Raw genomic sequence first — 13,338 nt, forward strand, 5'->3', positions numbered from 1 at the left:
GTCTCTTGTTTTCAAGAGTCAAAATACAAACAGACAAATAAAAGTGACTAATTTTAAGAGAGAAGAAATAGAAGGAAGGCAGCTGGAGAATCGCCAGTTTCAGTCCTTTCAATATTTTCTCAAATGTAATTCAGCTTCAGGCTGGGTCTGGGCCACTAAGGATGGAGGGAAGCGCTGGTGAGCATCTGTTTAAATTGACCCAGAGAGATTTGTGCGCAGAAAGTGGTGTTTTAAGACTCTCAGACCTGTCCAGAAAGACAGGCCCTGCTGAGTATATGGAGTCCTGGTAAATGTTGAGCACTGGCTTTCTGCACTGGGGGTCATGGTTTATGTGATGGAGGTGAGGGGACAAGAAGTCATGATTTGTGGTGTTTGCCACTTCCTGTGGTGTAAATACTCCCACATGGCTGACAGATTTCAAGCTCCCAATGCAAAGTCGTTGATCGTGAATTAGGAAGAGACATACACAGTCAGTTCCCAGGACCTGGTATAAGCTTGTCTCACACATCACTGTACTGTTCTTTCTCCCCTCAGTCCCTGGTGCCTCAGATCTTATTTTTGCTCTCATTTTTGCAAGGCATTTACTGTATTGGTTAAGACTTCCTTTTGTGTTGCATGTGGCAGAAACTCAAACTGGCTTAAGCAAAGAAAAGAGAAATTTATTGGCTTAGATTCCCCAAAATTTCAGGATGTGGCTGTGTCAAAATCCTCCCCTCTCAGCTCTACCTTCCCCTGGTGGGCTCATCCCAGGTGGGGATCTTGGAATGAAGCAAAGATAACGGCCCATAGCCCCGAATGGTGGCCTTGTAGACCTTCTCAATAGAGTGACACAAAGAGACATTCTCTCTCTCCCAGCAATGTCAGCATCAGCGCCAGGACTAGTCCCCATTACCCAGCTTTGGTCACTCATCTTATGTGAGCCAGCAACAGTGACTCTCAGGGTGCGCTGTCCTAGAGAAAGGTCAGGCCGGAGTGGAAGACCACATGCTGCTGGTCCCAGAAGTGAGGTCAGGCTAGAAAGGCACTCTCAGAGCTGTCTCCTCTGGGCTGACTTCCTTGCTCTTGACCTTGAGCTCACCTTGACCCACTCTTGATTTGCATCACTCTCAGAATCCAAGGTTTTTGTACCCACTGTTGCAATCAGGCCTCTAGGTCAGGGGTCAGGAAACTTTTTGGCTGAGAGAGCCATGAACGCCACATATTTTAAAATGTAATTCCATGAGAGCTGTACAACGACCTGTGTACATCGTTACGCATTATCCAATAAAAATTTGGTGTTGTCCCGGAGGACAGCTGTGATTGGCTCCAGCCACCCACAACCATGAACATGAGCTGTAGGAAATGAATGGACTGTAATACATGAGAATGTTTTCTATTTTTAACATTATTATTTTTTTTATTAAAGCTTTGTCTGCGAGCCAGATGCAGCCATCAAAAGAGTCACATCTGGCTCACTAGCCATAGGTTCCCGACCCCTGCTCTAGGTTGACCCAGCCTTGACATCCACATGTTGGCTTCTCCACCAACTTCTTAATCTGGTTCAAAGGGACCCACCCCACCCTGCCACATACCGAAAGAATTATCTGAATATCTCTCCCCCGCCACATAGGTTAGTTGGATAATTCCTCCTGTGGCTCATGTCCACACAGGACAATCTGGTTTTACTTTACTTGTCATTTTCCCCAAAACCCAGTTTCCCTTTTCTCCTTTCCTAGTCAATCTCCCAGGCTTCTGAACCATCTCCATGGCTTGCTTTCCAGCCTCTAGCCCCCTTTTTCAGGTGATCTGTCTTCTTTGTTCACTTCTCTTGAAAATTGGGAGCCATGGTACCAAAGGAAATGGAAAACCGTTGAAAGACAGAAAGTGCTAAAAAAAAAAAAAGTTTCGCAGCAAGTAACCAAGGCTAATGAAACTCTCTCACAATTAAAAAAAACAAAAAACAAAACCTGGACGGACTAAAAGGAAATGCTTCGCGAGTAAAAAAGGAAGTGAGGAGGAGGCGCATGGGGTAGAAGTAATTCTGTATAAAACGTGCTCGCTTAGCTTGGGTAACGCCAGCAGGCGGGAGCCAGAAACTCAAAGCGAAACATACCAGGAGACCAAGGATGTTTTCCATCAGCGTGGAGGGTTCCAGCAGTTTTTCAAGCAGGTGAGGGACACACACGCTTTGAGACGAATGCCAGCCGGCGAGGATGAACAACAAGGTGGAGGCAGTGGCGGCTCTTGCCAAGGCCTGTGCGCGGCGCTGAGGCCCGGAGAGGAAGGGCTGGTGGAGCATGAAGGGCTCGATGGAAAGGTGAGAGGCAAGGACGTGGCCATCAAACCTCACACACCACTTCTCAGATGAAGGAAGACCCCTTGTCCTAACACAGTGATCCTTTTCATAATGAATGGCAGCAGTTTTTCCACCTGATGGGCACATTAGTGCAGAAAATATATCAAAGGTCAAGGTTCAGAGGTTACAGATAGATCCAACTGCTTCTTGAGAAGACACCCTGTGTTGTGTGAACCAGACCCTAAACTACTGTGGCAATGACATCATCACTGCCGCTAGTGTGCAGATGTGCTCGTTGGGGGATTCAAGGCATTTAATTCTCACAACCCCCCCCCCAAGAGACAGGTAAGTATGTCCATTTATTGGAAGAGGACACCTATAGCCAATATGCAAACCCAGGGCTGTTTCCAAATCCTACTCCCTCCCCTCCAGCCACATAAAAATGCCAGTGCCTCTGTTCTTGCTGACAGTGTAGGGCCTGACTCCAGGGCACTAAGATGCCCTGTTGTGCCCCCATGCCACCCACTTACCTGAATGGAGTGAGTAGAGCAGCAGATGGCAAAACACCTCAGTCTTCCATGCTAGACCCATCTTTGGGGGGGGGGCAGGGTCCCGAGCTGCCCCTCCAGTACCCAAGCGGCAATTCATCTTACTCCTCAAGGGTGGGGGGTGGACAACATGGTGTTGGCCTCACTCTGGAGCCATAAAAACAGGGTGTGAGGCCAAGTTCCTCCATTTACTGTCTGGGTGGAGTGAACATGTCACCTCTCCTCTCTGACCCTCAAGTCTCCTCATCTGTGAACTGAAGATCTGATACCGATTGGCTAGTGGGAAAATTAAAAGAGAATCCGCGTGAAGCAGTTAGCACTGTGCCAGGAGAATTAAGTACTGTACTTGATCAAGGATAGCTTCACCTACTGTGTGTGGAGCATTCAAAATCGAATGATCAAAACAAGATCGGGGCCCTGGCCGGTTGGCTCAGCGGTAGAGCGTCGGCCTAGCGTGCGGAGGACCCGGGTTTGATTCCCGGCCAGGGCACATAGGAGAAGCGCCCATTTGCTTCTCCACCCCTCCGCCGCGCCTTCCTCTCTGTCTCTCTCTTCCCCTCCCGCAGCCAAGGCTCCATTGGAGCAAAGATGGCCCGGGCGCTGGGGATGGCTCTGTGGCCTCTGCCCCAGGCGCTAGAGTGGCTCTGGTCGCAACATGGCGACACCCAGGAGGGTCGCAACATGGCGACGCCCAGGATGGGCAGAGCATCGCCCCCTGGTGGGCAGAGCGTCGCCCCCTGGTGGGCGTGCCGGGTGGATCCCGGTCGGGCGCATGCGGGAGTCTGTCTGACTGTCTCTCCCTGTTTCCAGCTTCAGAAAAATGCAAAAAACAAAACAAAACAAAAAAAAACAACAACAACAACAAAAAAAACGAAACAAGATCGGCTGTGTGCTCTTTCAATGTCTTCCACCAGGGGGAACACAGAGAAGGCAGACAGGCAGCTGCTGGCCAGGCTGGGTCTGGCTTTCTCTGACTACAGAGGATTCTGTATGTTTGCATGACCAGGGGGCAGGAGGACAAATAGAAACTGCAAGCCCCATAGTGACTCATGAGCAGCCTTCCTGAAGGGTCACTCACTCGCGAGGACAGTAATTGGCAATTAAGGCACCAGGCACTGAAGCACAGCCTGCCAATGCTCCTTTTAACATCATAGTGAATTTTAAGTATTTGTAAAGTAGGGCCAATAACAGCCTTTTATCCTCTAAATGACAGTTGACAACTGTCCCCATTGCCAAGAGATTCCAGCCGGGCGTGGTTCCTAAGAGCCGAAGTCCCTGGGTGCCATTCACCATTGCAGAATCAGCAGCGAGCACACATGGCAGGAGACTGATGCGTGTTTGCTTCTGGAGCAAATGTAGACCGGTGTCATTTTCAGGTTTGCAGACGTCACTTCCATCAGTTGGGGAATCTTTAGGTGCAAGGCTAAGAAACTGGCTCAGGCCACATTCACCAAAGGGAGCTGCTGCCTGACAGAAACTGGGGGTTCCCTTCCGGGAAGACAGGCTAGAGATGGGCCTGGAGGTGGATCCGGAACTCGGCGGCAAGAACTGCTTTGCCATTTCTCCACACAGGACCCAAATCCCAGGGCCCCTTCCACTGGCTGGGTGCCTGCAATGAGGCATGAACGAGTGGTTCCAAGATTATGCACAGGCAGAAGAGAGGGTCCTGGGCAGGAAATCTTGTGCCATCGAGAAGAGGGCTGTGGCTACATGATTGGAAGATGACTATGAAGACAATCATGAAGAGGAAAGAATGTGATGATCATACTCCTCCTGGGGTAGTTATTTTTCCCTGCAAATTTGTAAATTGTCAGCCTGATTCCTAAAACCATATACTTTCAATCTTCATTAAAGAATGAAGAGGCCCTGGCCGGTTGGCTCAGTGGTAGAGCATCAGCCTGGCGTGCGGGGGACCCGGGTTCGATTCCCGGCCGGGGCACATAGGAGAAGCGCCCATTTGCTTCTCCACCCCCCCTCCTTCCTCTCTGTCTCTCTCTTCCCCTCCCGCAGCCAAGGCTCCATTGGAGCAAAGATGGCCCAGGCGCTGGGGATGGCTCCTTGGCCTCTGCCCCAGGCACTAGAGTGGCTCTGGTCTCGGCAGAGTGACGCCCCAGAGGGGCAGAGCATCGCCCCCTGGTGGGCAGAGCGTCGCCCCTGGTGGGCGTGCCGGGTGGATCCCGGTCGGGCACATGCGGGAGTCTGTCTGACTGTCTCTCCCCGTTTCCAGCTTCAGAAAAATACAAAAAAAAAAAAAGAATGAAGATAGCGTTTATTTATTTCTTCCCTCGGGCCCTGCGTGTGGATAGTTTTGGGAGTTGATTGGAAGTGTGATTCTCGGTGTCCCCTTGCTCAATCCATGGGAAGAATACTCCCCACCTAGGAAAATGCTGTGTTTACCAGGGCCCACAAAGCCATAGCAACCGCAACCCCCCACAGCCAGCCCATGTCACTGGTCCATCCCTACGGTGATTTCTTCCTGTCCTCACTGGTGGCCTCTTCCTGTTCCCACTGCTCTCTTATCCCCTTGCCTTTCCCTGCTGCTCCCTGTACTCATCATTTTCTCTTCCCTTGCGTTGTTCCCCGGGTCCCCACTCCCCACTCTGATCACATCATCCTCCCAGTCTCCCCTAAACTATATGCCCGTGCCTGTGAGGCTGAAGAGGGCCCCCAGACAGACGTATGTGGCAAGCCTGGGCCCCATCTCATGCCGACACTAATGCTCCACTGAACAGAAATTAATTGCAAAATGGACAAGCCTCTTAGGACCATTTGAAATCCCTATCACATTGTTATTGCCCATTGGCTCCAACCCTGCTCTTCCTGTCTCCATCCCAGGAATGCTGCTCAACAGCGCTTCCGCAAACGCACCAAGGAGTTAAGATAAGCCTGCTTATCCTGGTAAAAACATGGAACTACAAGAAAGTGGCCTTTAACAGCTATGGTTGTAAGCACAGAGACAATAATATTTGAGGCCAGCAAATTGCAACATGGAATCATCCAACAATTTCATCTGTCCTCAGGGTATTTCCAGGGTCTGACAGTCACTAAAACAGTTCCCCAATTACCTCTTAATGAGAACTCTGGGGTGATGCACGGCCTCCTCTATCTGGACAGATCCTTTTGACAGCAGAGTCTGAGGGTTGAGGGGCAAGCTAAAGGTTCCCTTCTCATGTATTGGGCTTGTATTTTTAAATTTTTTATTAAAGGAATTTTTTGACACCATATTGTCATTATAAAAAGTCACGTTGAAATTTTTTAAAATCCAAGGCTGCAACCTTAAATTGGATTCCTAACTTTCCTGGCAAGAAAAAAACACAGAGTTTGGCTTGAACACTGCTACCATAAGCTGATGGACTGAAACTTCAAGCAGGCCTGGGTTGAGGTTACAGGGTGACCTGGGGAAGGTGACTTAACTCCTGAGTCTCAGCTTCTTTATCTCAAAAAATGAGCTAATAGTACCTGCTGCAAGGAGGTCCTATATTCCCTGGGGGAACCTAACGGGCTTTGCACAATGCCCAGCACGTAGCAGGTTCTCAGTAAATGCTGGCTTGTTAAGAAGTAGCATTTACAGCATGTACTAACTGTCCATCAGGTGCTGGCAGTTACACAAGCTGACAGATGTTGGCTGCACAGCACGGGAGACACTGACCAGTGAGAGCCTTTTCTCTTTAATCAGCTACTTCATCCCATACAGAGACATGCCAATGGCTGCTGGGTTTTGTTCTTTGAGTGCTTCCAAATTGCCAGGCATCATGCTAAGAAATTTGTACTTGTCACATCACTTAATTCTTCCCCTCTGAGTAAGCACTGGGATCTTCCCCATTTTACAGATGGGGAAACTGAGGCTAAGAGCAACTCAGTGACTGGATCAAGATCACTCAGTTTAGAAGAAATGTTGCTGGCATCTGGCTCCACACTGTGCTCCTGACCACCTACGGAAAGGGCGACAAAACACTATTTCCTGTGTTTTTAAATAAATACACAGGCAATTTGCTAGTGGGTTGTCTTTGTGGGTCAGGTCTAATTTAAAAGAGTTTAATTTTTAAGTGAGAGGAGGGGAGATAGTGAGATAGACTCCTGCATGCGCCACAACCGGGATCCCATCTGGGATCCCACCTGGCAGACCCCATCTGGGCCCAATGCTCAAATCTACCAAGCTATTCTTAGCGCCTGGGCCCAATGCTCCAACCAATAGAGCCACTGGTTGCAAGAGGGGAAGAGAGAGAGAGGGAGAGAAGGGGGAGAGAATAGATGGTTGCTTCTTATGTGTGCCCTGACTGAGGATAGAACCCAGGACATCCGCATGCAGGGCCAACATTCTATCCACTGAGCCAACCAGCCAGGGCCTAAAAGACATTATTTTAGTGACATTCCTCTCTGTAGTCCATGTCTGCTGGCTTCTTGAATTTAATCTGCTTTTTAATGCTTTCTTTTTCTCTTCTGAAATGCACTTACAGTGAGGTTGCATCATCGAGAACTGCAGAACCCGGTGTATCTCCACCAATCTGCCACAGGGGGGCGCTCCAGCCCAATCCACATTTATGGCTTATCTTTCACCCACCTACCCCAGATCCTTTTTTCTCCTCACTTATCCTCCTAGAAAAGCTCACATTTTGCTTATCTCCTTGTGTAGATTTGCATATTATAAAACAAGTAAGGGACAGCAGGCTTTGGGAGGTTTTGTTATGAGTTTGCTTGATCCCAGCCCAGGTTTCCATCAAGTCCCTGGTTCATGTACAAATGACCAGATGTCAGCTTGAATGCATGAAGGAGATGGATATACTGGAGGCCTCACTGAAAAGGGACATCTTTCCTGCAGCAGGAAAGCCTCAGGATTTCAAACAACAGACTTCCATTTATATTCAGGCTACTGGGTCTTTCAGAAGCAGACAGGCGGGAGGGAATCCGAGTGGTGAGGCTACTTCAGTAAAGAATTCAGTTTGATGTTGGGATGGGGGGGGGGGGGGTGTCGCGGAGCCATGGTCGATGGGCTCCAGTCCTGTTCAGAGGATGAACTTGGGAAAGTCTTCTGACCCTTGAAAGTCTCCTGACCCTTGCATCTCTTTACCTGCCAGAGGAAGGAGTAATGCTCTGTGCTCACAATTCCCCTCCCACCTCAGCATCCCAGATTCTGCCTCTCTGTTGTTGGTAACAGTGGGAAGTGGTTTTTCTAAAGGTTATTTTTGTCAGGGATCAGGCAGACATCCAGCTAGTGGTGAATGTATGCCTCATGCAGGTGGTATTGTTCTTTTTGGAGACCTTACATATGATCCTACCTACATAGAATTCTAAGATGCTTGAGCTGGGACCACAAGAGCTATTTAGGTAGTAATTTATTTATTTTTTAACTAAATGGAAGAACTGAGTCCCTGGTAGGTTACATGATGTTTTAGTCACACAGCATTGTTATTGTCATTGTAAAACACTTTGTAAGCCTGATGACACTTTAGAAAGTGATTTCCCTGATATTACCTCCATTTATCCTGCCAACATGCTTCAGTTCACAGGTGGGGAGGCTGAGGCTCAGAGAGGCTGAGCAACTTATTCAAGGTTACACGACAACTTAAACTGCAAATCCAGCTCTTAAAAAAAATTATAGCATTCTGTGGAATTACCTAGAAAATCCCAGGCAGTTCCCAAGCTACCACGGGAAAGGCTGGATTCTCCATAATACACAGATCTGCTTACTGACTGACTAAATGAACCAATCAATGAGCTAAGTAATTCCAACCATTCTCCACCAGGTGCTTCCAACGGACATGTCCTGGACAGAGTGCTGAGAACACAATGATGAATGCAAGACAGAAATGGTTCCTGTCCTGGGAACTTGTACTAGATGGTTCTTAACTCACAGCCTTATAAATTGTGTTCACCAGTTTGTTCCAGTTTGTCACTGACTTAGATGAAACACCCATATTCCTGCCTTCTGGCTTTGCATTCTGGAGATGATACAGACACGCATTGGTATCCATGTGGTTTCCCTTCTGCATGAGCAAGCACATTACCAGTCTCAGCCTCTCAGTGCTCAGGGCATCTCCTGAGGGACAGTAGGTCAGACAACAGTCAGACTCACCCCTGAGGCTCACCTCTTGGTCACTAAGGGTTACATTTTGGTGCTATGAGGTCTCTGGCTGCCCAAAGCTACAAACCCCCTTTCCACCACAGATACAAGATACCAGGCAGAAGTGACACAAAGATGACCACTGCCTATGTTTCATGGTTCTGTAGCTCCTTAGATTATGTTTGGTTTGAAAGATAAAGTGGAAAGGCATACGTTTTGGTGTCAGACCTGGGTTTGAATCTTAGTTCCAATTGCTATACCTCAGGGATTACCAGCAACCTATTTAACTTCTCATCATAAACTAAAATAAAACAGAAAACTACCAAGGCCAGTCTGCTTGAGTATCCTCATCCCTCTTGTACTTCTAGCCACTGAAGATCTCCTTTATTAAAGTCCTGCAATTTGAACCCACCTGAGAAGTTTTCTTTCTTCATGTTCATAGTGCTCTTGGCCACCAGTGAATTCAGACTTTATTATTCAAAATGTTTTATATACTTAGTAGGAAAAGAGATTATTTCTGTATATTTTTAAAAATTAAGATAAAATTTGTGTGTGTGTGTATTAAGGAAAATATGTAGAAGATTAACTCATTAAATCATAAAACTTTATGACTAGATGAGACCCTAATGATCTTCTTTTTCTTCTTCTTTCCCAAGTGAGAGGAGGGGAGGTAGAGAGACAAGACTCCCACATGTACACTGACTAGGATCCACCTGACAAGTCCCCATCTGGGGCCAATGCTCTGCCCATCTGGGGCAATGCTTGCAACCGAGCTATTTTTAGTACCTGAGGTAAAGACTCCAGGGAGCCATCCTCAGCGCCAGGGGTTGATGGGCTCAAACCAATCAAGCCATGGCTGCAGGAGGGGAAGAGAGAAAGAGAGAGAGAGAAGAGGGAGAGGAAGGGGTAGAGAAGCAGATGATTGCTTCTCCTGTGTGCCCTGACTAGGAATCAAACCTGGGGTATCTATATACCAGGATGATGCTCTACCACTGAGCCAACCAACCAGGGCCCCTAATGAGCTTCTAAACCAGTGGTTCTCAAACTTTTTGAAGTCAGGGTGCATTTAAAATCCTACAAATAATTGTAGGCACATTATATACAAATTTCTGAGAAATATGTTATAATAATTAAGTCAAATATTAAAGAAAAAATATAAAGTCCAAGCGTGCTTTTATGGTAATTAAATGAAATAAGTACAACAAAATTAAATTTATTCTGACATTAAAAAACATTTTTATGTAACATTTTTTGAATTATGCTTTTTAGAATTCGTAAAAAGGGTTAAAAAAATTTAAATGACAAAAAAGTTATCTATATCTACATATTAGATATAGATGTATACACATACACACACACACACACATTCTTAGTAAGATTTAATAAATTCGGCAGGTCCCGGTGCAAATGTGTTTTTTCATTCTTGTGTTTATGAGAAACATGAGCCTGATGTGTCCCAGGATTTCTTCATTGTTTGGGCATCTATTTGAAAGGCAAACTCTCATTTCCTCATCAATACATTGAAGAATTTCTCTCTTTTTACTCTTGTGTTGAGGGTAGAAAATTTTAATTCACATAAATAGGATGTTGAAAATTGTAGTAAAATGTTCAAAGCTTTTTAAGATATTGCCACATATTCTTCTTTTATAGAAATCTAAAAGGCTTCAAGAGACAATTCCTTATGTTTTATCATCAATCCAAAACCCCCACCATACATATCATATTAACTTTACACCAAACAAAGGATAGAAGAAATTTGCCTCCAGTCTTTCCGGGGAACATGGGGGGTAGTGTGAACAATCCAGCACCACAGCTTAACAGCCTTTTGCAACCTACTCAGGCAAGTGAGGTGGGGGGTTGGGCAGACTGTCAGCTTACAGCCAATTCCCCGTACCTCTGTCCCCCCAAAATCTAAACTCCAAAAACCCTGTTGGTTTTTTGTCCCCAACAGGCACATATTTCTCTGGAATACCATAGGGCACACCTGAAATCTTCTAGGGCGCACTGGCGCACACTTTGATAACCACTGTTTTAAACCAACATCCTCATTTTGAGTCACAAAAGGTGGCAGGAAGCTTTACAACTTGATTGAGACCAGAATCAGGAGCAGGACCTGTTTTCTTGTTTATACTTCAGCATTTTCTTGTATAGACTTCCTGCTACAAATATACTTTTTTTTTACAGTAAAGACCAGACAGAAAACACCACTAGCCAGTGGAATTTGCCACGTAGAGCAGTTGAGGCAAGCAGGGCACCCTGGGACTCACTCCAGTGTTTTGCTGTGTCTCCCAGACTTGTCCCAGCCACCCTAGTAGCACACTCTCTCTTCAGTCAAAAGCAAGATGTCCAACAGGTACCACTATGTTTTAAGCAGTTGTCCATGAAAACTTATTAGCAAAGAGGCAGCTAGAGTGCAGCTAAAGGCAGGCTAAGCCATGTACATCAGAGCTACCTAGGATGCCGTTAAACTGCAGAGTCCCCATGCTAACCCCGAGCCTCTGGATGGTGCCCACAATTCCGCAGCTGAGAGCCAGATTCCTCCACGAAGAATGTGCCCGTTAGAGCCCGTGTTCGTCAAGCTAACAACTCTTGAGGAGGTTATGCTGGGTATTTAGTGACTTTGAAAGGAAGCTGCCTGACCTGTGGTGGCGCAGTGGATAAAGCATAGACCTGGAATGCTGAGGTCGCCGGTTCAAAACCCTGGGCTTTCCTGGTCAAGGCACATATGGGAGTTGATGATTCTGGCTCCTCCCCATCTCCTCTCTCTCTCTCTCTCTCTCCCCTTCTAAAAAAATAAATAAAATCTTAAAAAAAAAAGGAGTGTTTCTATAAAACCTGGTCATATAGTGGGACTAGACCGAGCTAGGGCTGCATGAAAACCAGAGCTGGTGGGAAAGGTAGCATGTTGAAGCTCAGAATTTGTTTATTTTAAAATCTTACTCTTTACATATTTGTTTATTAAATTATTCTGTGATAGGATTTGAGTCCTTTTTTTTTCACTCAGAAGACGTCTTTTTTCTTTTCTTTTCTTTTCTTTTAAATTAAGAAAGTCTGGAAATCTTACAGGACGGGCAAGCATCTCAGAAATGGTTTTTCTTTGCCCTATTGCTAACAGGCACGGGTTGATGCCCCTACAGCCACCTGGTGGCAGCACTGGGATCTGCATTCTCTCAGGCATTGACTCCAGTTTGTTGTTTCAGCAGGACATCAATAGAGAGTGAAATCATGAAACTTTAGTGTAGACAGTGTCACAGCAATACCACAGTTCAACGAATAGACAAATTAACACACAAGGGCCATTGGTTTTATTTTTCAGGAATTAGTGGTGGCCCCTTGGAAAACCACTACAGACTGAAGCAGTTCCATTTCCACTGGGGAGCAGTAAATGAGTGGGGCTCAGAGCACACGGTGGATGACCACGTGTACCCGGCAGAGGTTTGTAGACATCATCCTAGCAGTGAATGCTTTTACATGCCAGGCTCGATTGTAGGGTGACCAACCATCCCAGTGGCCCAGAAAGGGGGGATTTCCTTGGGATGTGAACTTTTGTGGTCAAACCAGAACAATGAGCCACCTTACCCATTCAATCACACAACTGTCATAAAGGAGGGTATTATTAGCACTTTCCTTTAATAGAAGAAGAGACTGAAGTTCTAAGTGGTTAGGTAACTTGCCAAAATCGGACAGGTGAAATTCAATTCAAGAACAGTTTGTGGCCTGACCTGTGGTGGCGCAGTGGATAAAGCATCAACCTGGAAATGCTGAGGTCGCCGGTTCAAAACCCTGGGCTTGCATGGTCAAGGCACATATGGGAGTTGATGCTTCCAGCTCCTCCCCCTTGTCTCTCTCTCTCTCTGTCTCTCCCCCCCTCCTCTCTAAAATGAATAAATAAAATAAAAATTTTTAAAAAATTAAAAAAAAAAAAAAGAACAGTTTGTGCTCTTCAGCCTCTCACTCAGTCCCATGCTTGCTGGTAATCGATTTCAAACTAGCACCTTCCCTTCCTTCAAGGCAGTTGAGGCTGCCTATTGACAATCTGAAACTTGTTACAGCAGAGATCATCCTAAAACAAAGTGGTATTTTCAACATTAAAAAATGGGAGTCAGGGCCCTGGCCGGTTGGCTCAGTGGTAGAGCCTCGGCCTGGCATGCAGGAGTCCCAGGTTGGATTCCCAGCCAGGGCACACAAGAGAAGCACCCATCTGCTTCTCCACCCCTCCCCCTCACCTTCCTCTCTGTCTCTCTCTTCCCCTCCCGCAGCCAAGGCTCCATTGGAGCAAAGTTGGCCCGGGCACTGAGGATGGCTCTATGGCCTCTGCCTCAGGCACTAGAATGGCTCTGGTTGCAATGGAGCAATGCCTCAGATGGGCAGAGCATTGCCCCCTAGTGGGCTTGCCGGGTGGATCCCGGTCAGGCGCATGCGGGAGTCTGTCTGACTGCCTCCCTGTTTCCAAC

General features: G+C 46.8%; 1 protein-coding gene across 3 annotated transcripts in view; it reads left to right on the forward strand.

The window, feature by feature from the left end:
* Nucleotides 1-13,338, forward strand: part of CA5A (carbonic anhydrase 5A) — a 40,435-nt gene that overhangs the window by 10,571 nt on the left and 16,526 nt on the right. For all 3 annotated transcript variants that reach the window (XM_066243376.1, XM_066243378.1, XM_066243377.1), the window contains exon 3: nt 12,201-12,319. In XM_066243376.1, coding sequence (XP_066099473.1) covers nt 12,201-12,319 — 119 coding nt within the window. The remainder of the gene's footprint in view (nt 1-12,200; nt 12,320-13,338) is intronic.

Source organism: Saccopteryx bilineata, chromosome 9 (genome assembly GCF_036850765.1).
Source record: "Saccopteryx bilineata isolate mSacBil1 chromosome 9, mSacBil1_pri_phased_curated, whole genome shotgun sequence".
Taxonomy (NCBI): domain Eukaryota; kingdom Metazoa; phylum Chordata; class Mammalia; order Chiroptera; family Emballonuridae; genus Saccopteryx; species Saccopteryx bilineata.